Raw genomic sequence first — 18,329 nt, forward strand, 5'->3', positions numbered from 1 at the left:
TGGTGAAAGACAAAATCGTTAGTGCAAGGTGTACCCCAGTAACATGGTGTTAAAATTTTCAGAGGAAAGAAATACTAATCAATTTGAAGTTGTAGAATACTTTGATTAAAATGTTAAGAAGTCGGTATTTAAAAAAATAAGAAAAAGGCAACCTCTTCATGGCTGAATGCCCCTGGCCCTCCCGCCCCACCGTGTGCTGCAGCTCCGTCCCGGGGCCGCTCCCACCCTTCTGGGGTGATGTCCACGGCCTGCATAAGGGTGGCCTGCTCCTCCGTGGGCCTCTCCTGGGCCATGGGGAGGTGCTACTCTGCACCCCAAGCACCTCCCGCTCTTCTCTTGCGCTGTACTCTTCATCTCTCTGTCCCAGCTGCTGCCAAAAGACTTGACACATAAGCCCAGGAAACTGTGTTAGGAGCATCAGCTGGTGTCTTTCATGACAGAAGCAAAGTTAAGTGTTTAAGCTGGCGTGCAGTAGAAGACTAAATGTGTTCATTTTCAACGGCTCAGTGCTATTTTAGGTGTAATGAGTTCCGAGGAGTTTAAATGACTTTTAAAAAATATATTCATGGATATTCTTTGCTGTTATTGGTGGCTACACAAGCTTCTGCTCTCCTTTTCTATTTATTCAAGCAGCAGATCAGTTTTTCAAAATGTTTCAAGGTGAAAGCAGGAAGAAGATTTATGTCTGGGCAAACTCAGTGCTTGGAGGAGTAGGGAATACTGACTTGTGGCAGACAGGTATGTAAACAGAATCATAGAATTGCTCAGGTTGGAAAAGACCTTAAAGATATCAAGACCAACCGCAGCCTAACCGTACAACCCTAACAACCCTCCACTAAATCATGTCTCTGAGCAGATAAATACCTTGTTAGGAAAGTTGCAAGTGCAGTGACTGCTTTCTGTGCTTTGAAAGTCCTGATGAAAACAGAAGTGATTGAGGTGACTTCCCAGAAGCTCATATATTTTGATAAAGGAAGAGGTTAAAAGGAGCTGTGCAGACAGAGAAGTCCCGTTCACAATTTTCTGTCAGAATGCAGGGCAGTTAAGCACAATCACAATGTGAAGACTAAGGTGTTCCACAGATGGAACAAAATATTGTCCCATCAACAAAATGTTTGCTCAGACATATTTTAAAAGTTGTTTTGAATGAGAGTTGCACAGTGAAAAAAGTATGAAAATTAAGGGAAGACACATCTTCCCTTAGAGCTGAAAAAATGTGATGTGGGTAATCGTAGATGAAAGTGAATAAATGATCTGGAAGATCAATAATCAGCAGGAAAAAAACTCTTTTCTACGGCAAATAATAAACAGAACTAGTCATGTCTACTAGAAGCTATCAAGGGAATGCCAAACAGGCCAAGGCTTAAAACCTGAGGATTCCTAACACAGATTTTCAGATTCGCAAAATAACTTGTTTAAGTAAGTCTTAACAAAACTTAACATTACAGGATGTGTAATTACAGCAGCACAGTAAGACTATGAGAAGATAGTTATTATAAATGAAGAACATATTGATACGATGATCCTTCTAGTAGGATTTAGCTAGAAGTACCTCAAGCCCAGTTTGTTAATAATATAACTGAATTATAAACAGTTTCATTCTTCAGTTGGGATCAAATTTTTCACATTTAAAATGCCCTTCTTGCATTGATTTTGGTCTCACTAAGTTCGGAAAATAAGAACCTTCCTAGATAATGTTTTGATTCAAAACTGCAATTTCACTTTTCCATGCAAGCACACGTGCACACAATTACTTCTTTTTCCTCTTTTTTTCCCCTGTTACTTACTTATTTTGTTCTTCATAGTGACAGCCAAAGCATGACATGGGCAAGTAAGATATAGCTGTTGTATGGATATATTTACATTCTTTCCTAAGGAGCAACAAACCCAGCTTAGATTTGGCATCTTTTCTCATAATCTTAATTCTTGACAGACTTAGTCTCAGAGGAGAATAAGAATGATATCTCTTTCATTATAGAAGGGAAAAAATAAATGTTATGTTGCTTTATTGAGTACAGTAGGCAAGTTTTAGTGAGAAACCTCAAAGAACATTTCAAACATGCTATTTAGAATCATTAGGAAATGTCTTTGAGACTTTTATTGATACCATATAAGTCAATAGTTAACTGTCATGTGTTTCTAGTGTGAATCAGAGGGGCATTTTTAAAGTAAATGTTCTGTTACTTTACTGTTCTTCATGGGAGCTTCTTAAAGCAATTGTACGTCAGATAAAAATAAACTGGGCTATTCTTGTGGCACACTCAGTATGCCCTAACTGCAAAAGAGCTCTCAGTATGTGTTGCCACGTGGGAAAAGATCTTTGTATGATATGGACATCCCATATACAGCACCAAATCTCCTACCCCACAGAGCAAATTCAGATTGTCCCCACCGCTTGTGAATTTCCAATTCCATGGGAGCAGAAATCAAAATAACTTAATGTAGAACCATAGGATGGCTTGAGTTGGAAGGTTCCTTAAACATCACACAGTTCCCTGCTGTGGACAGGTTGTCCAAGGTTGTGTTGGTCAGTTGCCAACTGAAAGTGACAGTTGAGCCTGCTTTTTAAAAGTGATGGCTTCTGGCTCTGGGATCTCAGCAGGAACTTCTTGTTCCTTGTCTTCCAGGCCTTGCAAATTTAAATTAACAAATAAAAGGAAGCTAGGAGACTCCAGCTTTTATCTTGCCTTCACAGGATGCAGTGATATCATCTCCCAGTCTCCTTTCATTTGCTCCAAGGCCAAGTCTTTAGCAAGTAAACACTGTTGGGCCCTCCCATTCGAAGGCTAACACAGAAATGCTTTCAGATATAAAACTGTCCACAAAGTGATGCTAATTGTCTCATGTTGGTTTGAGACATTCCTTACTAGTCTCAACTCAAGCTGCCCAAGGCCACATCCAACCTAGTCTTGAATACCACCAGCAATGAGGCATCCACAGCTTCTCTGGGCAGACTGTGCCAGTGCCTCACCACCCTATGAATAAATAATTTCCTCCTATGTAACCTAAATCTCCCCTTCTATTTTCAAGCTGTTCCCCCTTGCACTATTCCTATCTGCCTGTGTAAAAAGTTTGAGTACTGAAAGGTTGAAATGAAATCTCTCTGGAGCATTCTTCATGCTGAACAAGCCCAACTCCTTCAACCTTTTTTCATAGCAGAGGTGTTCCAGACCTCTGGTCATCTTTGTGACCCTCCTCTGGAACCACGTAAACGGTTACACATCTTCTTTGCCCTGAGGTCCCCAGCCTTGGATGCAATATTGCGGATGAGGCCTTACAACAGCACAGCAGAAGGGGGACAGTCCCCTTCCTCTTTCTGCTGGCCAGCCCTCTTTTGATGCAGCTCAGGATACAGTTGGCCTTCTGGACTGCAAGCACACACTGATGGCTCATGTCCAACTTTTCATCTGCCAGAATCCCCAGGTTTTTCTGCACAGGGCTGCTCTTGATGAGTTCTCCCAGTCTGTACTCAGATCCAGGATTACTCCAACAACAAGTGCAGCACCTAATACTTGTGCTTGTTCATTTGGGCCCACTTTTCAAGCCTGTCCAGGTCCCTCTGGATGGCATTTCCGCCTTCTGTTATGTCAGCTGCACCACTAAGCTAGTGTCATCAGCAAACTTGCTGAGGGTACACTCAGTCCCACTGCCTGTATTTTTGGTTAATGAGCAAACCAAACAGAGCAGTGGTCTGAGATGAACTGCCTTAGGGACACCACTCATGAACAATCACCTGGATACAGATCTGTTGACCAGAACACTATCTGTAACCATCCAACCAGCCCTTTTTCCACCAAATATCCAACTTTCAAATCCATGTTTCTCTAACTTAGTGATAAGGATGTGGTATGGAACCTTGCAAAGGTCCAGGACAACATCAATTGACCTTCCTCTTTCTACCCATGCCATCACTCCATCACAGAATGCCACCAGACTGATCAGGCAAGGAAGTATTTCTGTTAGTATCTGACTTCAGTGATGTTGCCTGTATGTCACATGCATAACTCATAGAAGAATTTAAACTATTTCATCAAGAAATCTCTTCTGGCATGTTAACTGCTACAACATTTTCAAGTCAGTTCAAAACAACTGACAGGCCACTAGCACGTAAATGAAACTCAAATTTAACATAGGTTATTGTCCTCATATCTGTCCAGTCTCCTTTGCAAGTCTCATATTTAAACACGCTCATGCATCTGTGTCAGTCACCTGACATATCCTTATTAAAGTTACTTCTGTGAAGGTGGGCCTTCACTGTTATTGTCTCTTTAGAGAAATGTATCTGTGTTTTCCAAAAAGGCAATTGATGTATATACAAAATAGGCTTAGAAATTTGCTTTATGTTCTCAGAGTACTTGTACTCATCTGGTGTCTAAATAACGTGAATGATAGTATCTATGTGAATAGCCATTAACGTTATTTTGCCTATTTGATCATTAATATACTGCTCATGGAATGAAAGTGAAACATCACTTTTCAGTTTCAGTCCCACTTGTAGCTGTCTTGAAAAAAGACCTCTCTTTCCTACTGTGACAGTTCAGTGTTTTGGTAGCTGCATCAATTCTCTTTTCACAGAAGCTCTTGGAGGCGTCTCTTGTTAGTGCTATGAATAACTTACCATTTTGAAAGAAAAGTTACACAAGCATGGGCTAGTATCTCTGCACTCCTGTCATTTTCAGTTAGCTCAACAATTGAAATTTAGGGTAAGACTTAAAACTATAGTCTGGTTCTTTATGAACCTGCTAGAGCAGGATTGTGCACTGTTACTTTCTACAGGAATGCCAACAATTTCATTAGTGAAATCTAAGGTGAAACAGCTGCTATATCACATTTTTCTTTCTTGTATAAAGGCTATTTAAAGATAATTGCAGTTGCTTTTTAAAAATATATGTAGAGAAGTATTCCAACTACTTCTGTAGATTGTGTGCAGAATCATAATAAATATGTATTGTTTATTGCTTAAATTGCACATTCACTTTTCTTTTTTATTCCATAAGCTTCCTATTTCTTATTTCTCCTCTCTTCCAGAGTTTGCTATTTGCAGATGGAAAATACAAGTAACAATCAACTTCTTCAAAAAGGAGGATTTTCCTAATAGAAACCTTGACATTTCTTTTAAATTATTTCTAATAAAAGTATAATAGTGCCCACTTTCATTCCTATTGTTTCTTCCTTAGATCTTAAAGATCAACGATTTCATAGGCAGAGTGTACCCATAATAGTGTGAAAATAAGAGCATTTACCAGAGTTTCATAGCTAAGTGAAGAAATTCTCTCTTCAGTTGAAATATGTTTTGTACAAGCAGTTTTGTATTGAGGCACAAGTGTTTAGAAGAACAGCTTGTTTTTTGTTTTTTGTTTTTTGGTTTTTTTTTTAATTTGGAATTTCTGATATAAAGTTCAACTTTTGCTCACGTTGTGGAATATCTAACCTTGACAGCTACAAGCAGGGTGTCCAGTGCTTCAGTGCTAAGCTTTGCAGTGGTTTGGCAGTGTGATGTTCTTTCAGCCTAATAAGATCCTGGCTTTGTAGATGTGTTTTGTGGTGGCCCTTGCCTGTTAAAAATTAGGCCCCACAGACGTACACTTATATTTTCTTTCAGAAGCTACTGAAACAGATGGAAGATATTGTCATCCATTCCCACTTTTTAGTACAGTATTGGGTACAGAGTACTTGCAAAGGACCGGAAGACTTAAACTTTCTTCCCCTAGATGTGACAAACTGAGGCCCATATTTTCTGCAGTCACGGTGTGTCATATATTTGTTAGCGGGCATTTCTGAGGAAACAGTTGTCTCTCTGTTCTGCTGGAATGCTTCTGCATGATAATCAAAAATGTGGGCATTTTTGAAAGTCCTTGTTTATGAATGAAGGGTCAATGTTTCTGCAGTTCGATCATATCACCTTAATACACTGAAATGTATGATTTCCTTATGACATAATCTTACAGTTTAACATAAAAAAAGCCGTTGTCACTGACTCATCAGTGACCAAAAGAGGGGTATTTCCTTTCTTTTGCTGAATTTTCTTATTAAATATCTAAAGAGGCTTATTCATCTTTCAGTCTTGTTCCAAGCCAAGCTCAGTGTTTACTTTTTAGATATGAAAAGTGAAGGTCATCTGGTTTCAAATGAGAGTGTTTTGATGGCTTGGAAATACTGCTGAAGTGGGTCAAAGGTTGACACATTGTCAGTCTTACAAGTATTTTGTAAAGTGCCTGAGAAGACTCTCTTCTTCATTTATAAAAATTTCTGCCTTATACTACCAAATGCTACGTGGTTTATGTCACTGACAGCTGTGGAGGATTCCAGCTATGATACCAAAATCTTTTCATGTATGAGCAAAGAGTTCATATGCTTACGTGGTTTTAACTAGCAAGTGATTCTTAATTAACAGGCAAAAGAAATGCAGTGCTATGCAATGACTTGATACTTCTTTATCCTTAGCTCATCCTTTTCTTACAAGGTGATTTGCCATAAGTTGATAAGGCTGCCTTGGGAGCAGATCATTGCTTTTTTTTTTTGGAGACAGGAAATAGTAAGCTTCAATATGTTCTAAATTATTTTGCCACATCCAGAATAGACTATGTACACAGTGGTTAAATTTATGTGGAAAGATGGTAGAGCTTCATGGCGGCCTGGAGGCCATGAGTACTGATAGCTGGGGCAATATAATATGTGTACCATGTACCATGGTCATATTCACCATTGATGTCATTAATTTTTTTCATTCTCTTTCACAGCAAAGTTTCCATGCAGAGTCCAAGCTCTTGAGCGGTCTTTTAAATCTTCTTCATAAGCAAAAATTGGAATTTGGAACTTAACAGTGTAAGATGATGGGATAATGGGAAAACAAAGAAAAAACAGTCCTTAATATTGGTGTAGTTAATTAAGCTTAGTTGAAAGTGAATGACAGTTGGAGGAATGTTTCATCTCTTCATTAAGCAACAATTTCTTTTGCTGAGGTAATTATGCATACTGTTTCAAAATACCGTACATTGGAAGATATAAAGCAGTCTCATGCAAACCCTCAGCAGTGTTTTCGTAGTGGTTGTTGCATTCTCAGTGTTATTTGTACTTGAATCCTTTCACGCATTCCTTACGGAGTATTCTGCCTAATAGATTTTTAATTAATACATTAATGCATTTAATTAATACAGTTGAGAGGGTCAGATGAAGGGTTGTTTATATCACTGATGTGATTAATCCCACTGAAGACATGAAAGTTCAAAAAGAAGTAGCTGAGAACTAACAGAGGCTTTATTCCTTCAGAGTCTGTTATTTTAACTAACGTCTTCTAGAAAATTAGCTAAATAAATTGAGTCTAGATCCTGCTTCACTGAAGATGGTGGAAGTTTCAGCTTTGACTTTCGACAGGCTAAAGTCAGACAACTGATTCAACTTTCCTTATTTGAGAATAATTACTTAAAATGACTACAGTTAGAAGCATCATTTTATGGTAAGCTATGCAATGCTTCTGTGACAAGATACTTCTTCAATACAAATTGCTATTTGTAACATGCCATCCAACATGACATCCAACGTGACATCCAACCAGATTCTGGGTCTAAGACCCTGTCTCCTCTCTAAACTGTCTGCTGAAGTAGATTCTTTCCTTGCTTGCTGTCATATGGATACTGAATGCCAACTGGATGGAAATGTTAAATGCAGAGGAGGTGCCAAGCTGTGCTCTTGAGGCCAACAGCTTAGCAGATCCATGAGAAGGAACTTCATCTGCGACCCAGTGTTTGTCAGCTTCTGAGTTTCACTCTTTTTAGTAGGTTAGATGTTGTCATACTATTTAATGTCTACTATTTAATGGATGCATAGCCTTTATATTGCAGTCTTTTCATTTAGTTCATTAAAACTCTGTTTGTCCCCTTTTTCAAGCTACTCCAGTTTCTTTGTCTTCATACAGAAATAACTTTTTTTTTTTCTTAATTATTTTGAAAGAATGTAATTGAGACAGTGTGGAAGCTCTGGCTTCTTCTTGTAATACTATATAAATGTATATACACTTATATACATTTATATATTTTATATAACTATTATATGAAATGTAAAGCTCAGTTAAAAGTATTCTGTCAATTTAGTGGCTTTAGAAAGAAAAGAATTTCACTGCCAGACAAGTGTACAAAAGCAGTTTCACACTGAAACTGACATACCTATCTATGAACAGAGATTGATAAGTAATCTTTAGGAGCTATTTGGACTTACATACTTTTTTGTTTCCTCCTGTTCAGTCCTGATCCAAGAAAACAGTTAAAAATGCGCTGAAATACACACATCCAGATTCTGATCTAGCATGCTGGGCAACACTATTGAATTTGGTACACAGATACAGCAAGTAAAAGCGTTAAATATGCTAAATTATGAGGTAATTTAACGTAGCCTATCAGTTCAGATTTTCTTTGTTAACGCAGTAGAGCCTAGGAAAAGCACATATCATGTTCTAATGTAGTCAGAATTTATCCATTCCACAGCAGCAGAGAAAATAATAGTCATCTAGATTCTTCATTTAATGTAATGAAGATTGACATCAGTTGTTTCATGTATTTGTCATTGTGAAAAGATCATTTGTCCACTATCTTTTAAACAGATGTCTATATTTTGATTGTTTATTTGAATTTTTGTATGCAAGGAGTCTTGACCAGGTAGCAATATGCTGTTCAATTAACATTTCCTCTGAAATCATGCTTTTAATACTGCATTCCATTTTTATAAATGCAAAGGTATTTTGCTAGATGTAAATGGAAGTCTGGGGCTTTTGACTGCAAATTAAACTACAGGTGATATTTTCATCTGGGAGAAGCAAGTTCAATATGTTTAAAGGCCAAAATACTGACATTTCGTAAACACATAAGACAAGCATGTCTTTTACCAGTGACTACAATGTGTATAATATTGATGTATCTCACATTCATTAGGGCAGACTTTTACTTCTTCATTAGTTTTCTGCTGTGGAAGGAATTTTGGAGCTCATACTCATTTCCTTTAAAATTCTATTCGTTTTTCCAGATCATAACAAATTACAAAAGTATACTGCTGACTCAAGATTTAAGACCAGTGTAGAGTACACCTGATTTGTAACTTGTACTGCGTGTTACCGCTCTGTTCCCAGTGTCAAAGGATTGATAATAGCAATTGGAGAGTTGTGTAGCTGGTTGGGAATAACCATTTTGACAGAAAGTTTACTATCTGATCCAAGCAGAAATGTTTTATATTATATTCTGCTCACATTCTGCTTTTCATTTTGTTTCCCTTTATTTCAATTTCTTTCATGCGAGGTTGAGTTAAACCATTTCACGGTTAAACCAAAAAGATGAATGTTTGTAAGGATGTAAAGGCGTCATGAAATGTTGTGAAGAAATAGAAATATGCTCAAAAGTAGATTTAGAAAGTCCTAATCTCAAGAACTCTGAGAATTTGTTGACTTCAGTAGTAACAAATTCTTAAGCTCTTATTTTTTAATATAATTTTATTGATTCTGATGGAGGTACAGCAAGTATGGGATAGGAACTTCTACGGAGAGAAAAGTTTTCCTACTTCTACTTCTCTATATGTAGTTAAAAGCCTTCTTGCAGTTCCTGAAATAACAATAATTGACCTGCAAATATCTCACAGTACGAAGGTATCTTGAATTACAGATAAGATATAAGAGGTTTGTCTTTTTGACTCACAGGTAGTTCATGACCAGTTCTGAGCTCTACATGCACCTCTGAAGAAGTACATGAGTTGTTCGATTTTATCTAATCCTCTAATTTTGCCCATGCCATTCGCATTCACTGCAGCAATATTTTATCTATTCCACAATATCAGACAATTGTGTTACCTTCTTGATAGTAAGTGCAGTCAGTACCACATTTGAACTGCAGAGCTTGGATATCTTTTTCATGTTTAAGAGAAACCAAAGAGAGAAATTTACTTTTTCTGTGACAAGCAGAAAAGAAGACGGAGCTTTTAAGTCCTAAAATTGTGAAATGCTCTTCATTATGTCTTTAATACTTCTGTACAGAAGCTCTCAATTAGAAGTTTTTGTGGCCCTCTCAGGTATTAAGATACATCCAATTACAGTTCTCTTTCTTCTCTGCAGTAATCATCTTGTAAGGTTGAAATTCAGCTTGAATGGTGGCAGTTGTAGGCTATTGTACTAGATACGTCAAGTCTGATTACTGTTTGGCTAGAGACAGTCATGTAGGTAGCTGACTACATGTAATTAGAGTAGATACAAAATTATTTCTGAAGATATAAATTCCAATTTATATGAATATTAAAAAGTTTTACTTTCAGTCTGTTCTACTGTATCTGTGATACAAACTGCCAAAAGTGCTAAGCTTAATTTTTTCAAAAACTTTTCTACAAGCAAACTTTCAAAAGTAACAGTAATAAAAAATCATAGGATCATTGGTCACAAATAAAACCCTTAAAGTCTTCTAGTCGAACCATCAACCTAACACAACTGAGTCCACCACTAAACCTTGTCTCTAAGTGCCACAGGAGACAAATGACAACTCTACGACTTCCCTGGTCATCCCATTCCAGTGCCTAAATATCCCTTCCATTCTTAATATCCAGTCTAAATCTTCCCTGATGCAACTTGAGTGGTTCCCCTTATACTGTCACGTATCACCTGTGTAAAAAGATGGACATCCTTCTTGCTACAGCCTCCTATCAAGTGATTAGAGGGAGTGTTGAGGTCTTCCCTCAGTCTCCTCCGTACTGAATAACCTTATAACCCTCAGCCACTCCTTGTAAGTCTTCTTTTGTAGTCCATTCACCAGCTTCGTTGCACTTCTCTGAATATATTCAAGTGACTCAATATGCATCTTTTAAGAAGTCCAAAACTGAGTGCTGCATTCAAGGTGTGGCCTTACCAGAGCTGAGTACAGGGGGACAATCACTTCTCCAGTGTATGCGGCCACTGTATGTCTGATACAAGCCAGGCTACTCTTAGCTATTTCTTGGTCACCTGCACATACTACTGACTCATGCCAAACAAAATCAGTAAGAGTCTCTCCTTTAACTTGTCCTGTTTTAAAAATGTTGTATCAGTTTCTCAGAGTAGGAAGTGAATGCTTAGCTTTATATGTCAGGAGCTTTTGTCTCAAAGCTCAAGTTCATGAAAAATGGTGTGCAGTACATTCAGTACATTGGTCATTTGTACTTGTAACTATTCCGCACTGTAATTGCTTCTTAACTGCACTTATTACTGTGCTACCTTTTTTTTTACAGTCAAACAAAATTCTGACTCATTTGCTTTGTTGTCTTTGGTGAGACAGTCAGTCAGCTTAGAATTGCTTTCTGCTCGTAGATTCCTTCAGCTTTCAAAAAAGTAACTGGTACAATGGAAAATAATCTCATTCACACATATCTTTGATTCAAAGACATTAGCCTGTAGGGCCTGTGTTTTTGGAAAAGAGAAACTGAGGAGGCCAGGTGCAATGCAAAGATTATTATTAATGTTATATAGCATCTGTTGCTTTTGAGTCTGTTCACTGTCTGTTCACATGCTCTTGTTTTTTGTCATTTGGGTGAGAGTTATTTTGCTGTTTCTCTAAACGCTTTTAATATGATACTATCTAAGCTTCAACCTTATTATAACTGTTTAACACAAGACTAACTCTGTGCTGGTAAGGCTAATCTCCTTTGACCCCTTCTAAGAGTGTAGTGATACAGTGCAATGGTTTAGATTTGTGTGGCAGTGCTGTATAAGGACTTGATTATTTTTCTGGTTTTACAGCTTCTTGTTCCCACAGTTTCACCAGTACAGCTATGTGTGTGGCTTTATCTGGACCAGCAGAATGACCAGGTTTAAATGTCTAAGTGCCCTTCTTTTTATGTAACTCTCTTGAATCAAGGATGGGAAAGTTATGTTAGCAATAATAATAGAATGGCATTAGTTTATTAAAGTCTAATTTTTAAAGATTAAGAATGTAAAACAATTTTGGTAGTGAATTTTGAAGATATCAAAGTGAGTTACATGCCAGAATCCTGACCAGTTTCGATGTGCCTTCTGTATCCACCTGCCACTTATGTCTTTGAAAACTACCTGCAGCTTTTAAGCTGCCAATCAAATGTTGTTATTGCTTCAGAAGAGTAACAGTCCTGTAGTTTTAGGTGGGTTTGTGTGCTGTTGAGTACAAAATCAAACCATTTCACAATATATATAAATATTATAAATATAATAAATATAAATAAATACAAGATTTTGAGTTTTTCCAGAGACTGCTGTTCGAAAATAGGAAGCTCTAAGTACTTCCAAGCAAACTAATTAAAGCTAAATTTGTATTTAGTTACAAAAATTGTATTTACCTTTGTTTATATTTCTCTATATTTAGTCAAATAATCTGTGAAGTAATTGGAAGGCTAATCAGATATTTAGCGTAGGGTTGATTTGATGAGGTGAATTGGATACTGCATGGGGTGAAAGCCTATGACAAGAGCTGTGTTTCCTGATCACAGCACAGCATCAAGGATGTTAATGGAAGTTTTCTAGCAGTTGCCGACATTGTGGGTTCTTATCAGAGTTGAAGCCTGAAAGGGAAACTTAATTTAGCTACCCTTTCTCCAACACTGTCGTTTTTCTTCCTGGTGGTATAAAGACAAATTAAATATAGTGTCACTGATTATGATCTCAGTTTAGAGAGAAGAAAGAGACTTGTTTGTTTGATGGGGAAAATGGATGTTTAAAAATGAATAGATAAAAATAAGTGTAGAATCACAGAACCATAGAATGGTTTGAATTGGAAAGGACCTTAAAAATGATCCAGTTCTGATCTCCCTGCCATGAACAGAGACATCTTCCAACAGCTCAGGCTGCCCAGGGCCCCATCCAAGGCCTCACCGCCCTCTGAGTAAAGGATTTCCTCTTAGCATCTAACCTCAGTCTCCCCTCCTTTAGTTTAAAACCATTATCTCTTGTCCTGTCACTATAGGCCCTGGAAAAAAATGTCTCCATACATTTCTTAATGGGTGCTGTAAGTAAAGTGCAGAAAAACTGTAGTTAGGTCTCCCCAAAGCCTTCTCTTGTCTAGACTGAACAAGCCCAGCTGTCTCAACATTTCTTCGCAGGGGATGTGCTCCAGCCATATGATTGTGTCTGTGGCCCTCCTCTGGACCCAATCTTGACAGTCCATGTCTTTCTTCTGTTGATCTCTCAACCTGTTAGCTGCAATTCTTTCACTGCAGCCAATAACACAGTTTGCTTTCTGTGCTGCAAGCTCACATTGTCAGTTTGAGTACTTCACAGTGTGATACAGTGCAGCGCAGAGCACTGCTCCTCCAGTTCCTTCCCATCAGAACTGCTGTCAATCCATTTTTGTGCTTTGGATTGCCCCAGCTCATGTGCAGGACTTGGATTGCATTTGCCTTTGTTGAACTTTATGATATTTATCCGGGCACACCTCTCAAACGTGCTCCAGATGGCATCCCTTCCTTCCAATATTTCAGCTGCTCCACCAGTTTGTTTTTGTCTCTGAGCACTTTCTCATGATTTACATGATATATTCACTGGAAGTTGTATGAGAGGATTTTAATGTACTTTTTTTTTCTTTGCAGCTACTGGCTGACAAACAAGGTCCACATCAAACGACCCAGCACTGGTCTCCTCATGTACACACTTGCTACCAGATTTTGTGATGAAATTCACCTGTATGGATTTTGGCCATTCCCAAAGGATTTACATGGAAAACCAGTCAAATATCATTATTATGATGATCTGAAGTATCGGTACTTTTCTAATGCCAGTCCTCACAGGATGCCATTAGAGTTTAAAACGTTATATGTATTACATAACAGAGGAGCACTTAAGTTAACAACAGGGAAATGTGTACAGCAATAAAGCACATGTGAAGTACAGTAAGAAGTTTGGAATATGCTCTTCATCATAAAGATGCTGTGGAATGGCAGTGGGATCCCAGTGAGGATATGCTTCAATACCCTTTCAGCCATTGGAAAAAGGAATTTTATCAGAATTACATAACCAGCTATTATACCTGCAAAGTGCTATAAAACTAAGCTATTTTGACTGCAAGGGTTCAAGTAAGTGCCACTTTCACTAAGAACAAAGTTTGAATGTATACTCAGTAGTGTTTACAGTATCCAATGATACATTCATCATGAATTAAAGAAAAAAAAATATAGCCTGCTTACTGCTGACTTACCACTGTGGTCAGAGAGAAGACATCACCTGGGGACAACATATTTTCTTCTGTAAAGAAACTAGGCTTTGGCAGAAAAAAAAATATATATATATCATGATGGAATTGAGTAGAGAAAGTGAAATCCGTAAGGTCAAACAAGTAAATGCATTTAGTCAGGGGACTGTTTCTGATCATGTATTATAACCTGAGCTTTTGTTGCTGTTTTTCTTATGGCTGTTGGTTGGGTTTTGTTGCTTTTGAGTAATTGAATCCTTAAAGGATTTTGAGGATGTAATGAGTAATTAAAAGTAAATATTTTATGGAATTGTCTTAGGAAAAAAAAAAAAAACCTACAAAAAATACAAAAAAACATAAAGGTAGGAGGGTGGAGGGAAACATAAAATACTGTGTCAGTTGTTATTGTGTTGTAGCCTACTGTCACACAACTCTTAACCTCTCAATTGTTTTTCTAGCTACAGCTGTCAATACGTGGAAGCACTCAGAGATAGGTCATTTGAGCCATTTTTTTAAGAGCGTTTCTGTTGTGTTCATATTTGAAGACATTTACAAAAAGGTGCCCTTATTTTTGGTACCAAAGATTACTCTTACAGTGTATACACCTTTTTCCTTGAAGAAATAAAGTAGATTTAATGATGTTTCTTTGCTGCTGAGGGGAACGTGTTTAAGTTTTTGAACTAAGCATCTCAAAAGTGAAGACTTTGCCTATATAATTTCGTTCTTCAGAAAAATCTGCAAGAGTAAAGAAATTGTTTCATACATTCGAATATATACATGATTTTTATTCCTAATTGAATGGAAAATACGAAGTCTAAAGAAACTCAGGTGACACAGTGGAATATGGTGAAAGAGGAAGATGTCCAGTTAAATGGAAAATAAATGAACTGCAGATCAAAAGTTCTTTTAAAGCTCACATTTCTAATGTGTTGGATGATAACCCCATCTGATATACCTCTTTTCTATCAACTTGATGTTCTGATGGATAATTCTCTGAAATAACACAGAGCTGCATTATTTTACACTGATTTTTCTGAGCATCAACTTTGTTTATTCATGAAATTCAGAATTCTTTCCCTCTTTTCTTTCAGAAATGAAGAGGATATAGGAGGGCATGGGAGGGTCAGTAAAACATACAACAATATGCAGTACATGTGTGCGTACAGTATGTTTTAGCTCTTCAGGAGCAGGTGAAGTAAAAACACTATGGTTTCACCCTTTTCACGTAAGGCTAGACTAAGGAGATGGATGCCAGGAGTATTTTCTTGCGATGTTTTCAGCTCTAGGTTAGATTTTCATCTCCAGTGATGTTTGGTTTATCTATCCTAGTTTGAGCAATATGTAGCATGGCACTAACAAATATTACTAGTTAAAAACACCACTTGTTAACTACTTTTCTTTTTGTGTATTCGCATATATTTCATCACACGTGGCTAGAGGTCTCTGATTATGCCATTTTAGTAGATTAAATCACTGCCTTTCAGACAGTTTTGCTAAAAGTTGATGAGAAACAGAAATTATTGTGCTTTACCTAGGACAGAGTAGCATCTTTCCTTATTCGCCTGGACAATTTACTTCAGCTATATACAGAGGTGAGGGATAAGATCCTAACGTGAACACCACTGAAACGAAGGCATGACTAGGACCTAAGTAGCAGTACTTAGTAGAACATAGAATGTTTAGAAGGTGGAATGTTTACCTTGATATTGATCAGCCACAGAATGTTCTGTGTACACTGTGAAAACTTGCAGTTTAGGACAAGATATTTCCTTAATAGAAGGTGGGCATGTTAATATTGTTTCCCAACAGCTAGTGTCAAATTTTTGAAATGCATTTTGTACACATTGACTTTCCCTTGGTGAATTCACAGATGCCAGTCTCGCAGAAGCTCAAAAGAGCATCTAGTGAGCTTCATCTGTTCCTCTAGGAATGTTTTTTCTTCGAAGTGGTGTTAGTCTATCTGCAAAAAGAGAATTCAAGTAAATCAAAGTACAAACTGTGCTGCAAGCTGTCCATTTTGAATTAGTTTGTGACAGTGGTTACCAGTTGCTCTAGGTTGACCTGAGTTGCAATGTACCCTGGAGTTTTCCTGGTAGGTTTAATGGCTTTGGTTGTTAGCCCTGTTACTGCTAGGAAGCCGTAGCAGTGGACTCTGCAAACATCTTTTCTCACCTTTCCTTTAGACCTGCTTCTGTATTGCTGTGGGATCTTTGTACATGTCTCTCCTGGCATCCCAGGTCCCGGGTCAGCTGAATGACTTTTTCCCTACCGTTGACCTAGTGGAGAAGCGAAGGTACCCCAAATGCTTAGCAGCTGCATAAGGACTTTACAGTGGAATATATTTCACCTACTGATCCTTCTCAGTGCAGCGGTGAACAGCTCAAACCTCCATACCTCCAAACCTCCATAGATCATTTCTGTTTTTCTATAAATATTCATACCTTCTGTGTTCCCTATCAGATAACAGGCTTTATTAAAATTGCTACTTCTATCATCCAACACCACCCACAACAAACAGGAAGTAGATAGCATAAAAAGAAAGATACCTAATATTGTGATGATCATCTGTGGAATACCCATTGGCTGAGTGTTCCTCAAATTTATCCTCCCATAAGCCATGGTAATTGCCAGCCATATTTTTAAAATATATGTTAAAAATAAGAACCAGGAGCTACATCAGGACAGCTCTGCATATTTTTCCAAATCTTATCGCAGCTCTACATTGAAGAACTCAATTTCATTCATGTAGATTTATTACAAATTGTTTAACATCGTGTATATTAACATTGCTGCGGCAGTCTTTCTCTTATATTTCATAAAGATGATATGAATATATGCTATATAAATACCTTTCATTGTTAAGTTTTCAGCTTTGGGAAAATTCTTTCTGTCTCAGCTCTGAGCCACTCTCCACTGAACCTTTCAGACTTTGGATTGTTTACACAGTACAATGTCTAGTAAAAACTATCATTATTTTGTTAAACAAGAGAATCAGTACATGCCTGAGGTCAGCACCTTTTTTTTTTTAAAAAAAAAAAAAAAAAAACCAACTTTTTTTTTTAAATTGATTGCAATTTGAAGAAAAATAGGTGTAGGTTCAGAACATTTTATTAGTGTTTGATCTGAAAAAAGTGCTGAGCACTCCTTACAGTGACTTTCCTGGAGAGATGTGTCCGGGATTTAGATGGGGATCTAGATTAGCATATTTCAGGATATTAATCTGAAATTGCACGTTATTTATTTTTAAGAGCACTGTTACTGTGTGTTGGGAAAAGCACAATTGTTCTAAATGTAGATAAAATAAAGGAAGAGCGTTTACAGAGAGCATCATTCCTGCACAGTACTACTGCTACTGAGCATATGTAACACAATTTCTGTGGTTTAAAGTATTGATATGTATTCTGTCAGAATTGTCATGTTTGACACTTTAATATTATTCCAAGTACAGCTATTGGGGATTGTTTTCTTATTTGTACAACTGTAAAAATAAAGATTTTTTTTTTCATTTTTCTGCTATATTCTACTCCATATTCATTTCTAATACAGTGTTGATAAGACTTTTCAATTACGTGCAAATTGTGAAGATAAGTGGGAGAGTGTCTTCTCCTTTAAGGGTGTGTGATTGAGGACTTTCTCAGCACAAAAGTGGACATTAAGAAAAGGTGGAAGCCATAAACAAGAACATAGACAGACACAGATTTGATCCACACATGTTAACAGAAGCAGTCATGCTGCTTGTTAATGTGGAGTGTGAAAGTATTTATAGCAGTATGATGATCTGATTGAGGACCTTGTTAAGTAGGATGCCAAGGAAAGGGGGAAGCAATGAAATATATGGAGGCACAAACCTGGTATACAAATATAACAGAGGCAAGAACAAGAAACCAGCTTGGTCACTCACACTAACTGATGGGTTGGCAAGAAACTGCACACAAAGTGGGTCTTTGCAGCTGATAAGGATGTAGATGTGAGGGTCCAGGATGTCAGAGGGGGTCAGTGGCACTGTGTCAGCTGACAAGGTGGCCTGTAAGGGAAGGGGACAGGGGTCAGCAAAATGGGGAGCAGATAGAAGAGATAGGTAGGGAGGGGCTGGTCGCGTGTGAATCCTTGCCAGTCAGTACGTTTGTCTGTCTGAGGTCTGCGTCTGATCACCACAGCCTGTTCTGTCTCTATTAA

General features: G+C 37.6%; 1 protein-coding gene across 1 annotated transcript in view; it reads left to right on the plus strand.

Annotated features, from left to right (window-relative positions):
* Positions 1-17,669, plus strand: part of ST8SIA4 (ST8 alpha-N-acetyl-neuraminide alpha-2,8-sialyltransferase 4) — a 52,005-nt gene extending 34,336 nt beyond the window's left edge. The window contains exon 5 of the mRNA XM_042822863.1: positions 13,555-17,669. Within this exon, the coding sequence (XP_042678797.1) occupies positions 13,555-13,837 (283 nt within the window). The 3' untranslated portion in view covers positions 13,838-17,669. The remainder of the gene's footprint in view (positions 1-13,554) is intronic.
* Positions 17,670-18,329: the final 660 nt, after the last annotated feature.

The sequence above is a fragment of the Centrocercus urophasianus genome, unplaced genomic scaffold (assembly GCF_019232065.1).
Source record: "Centrocercus urophasianus isolate 14NV4802_14NV808 unplaced genomic scaffold, USGS_Curo_1.0 seq_21, whole genome shotgun sequence".
In the NCBI taxonomy this organism is placed as follows: domain Eukaryota; kingdom Metazoa; phylum Chordata; class Aves; order Galliformes; family Phasianidae; genus Centrocercus; species Centrocercus urophasianus.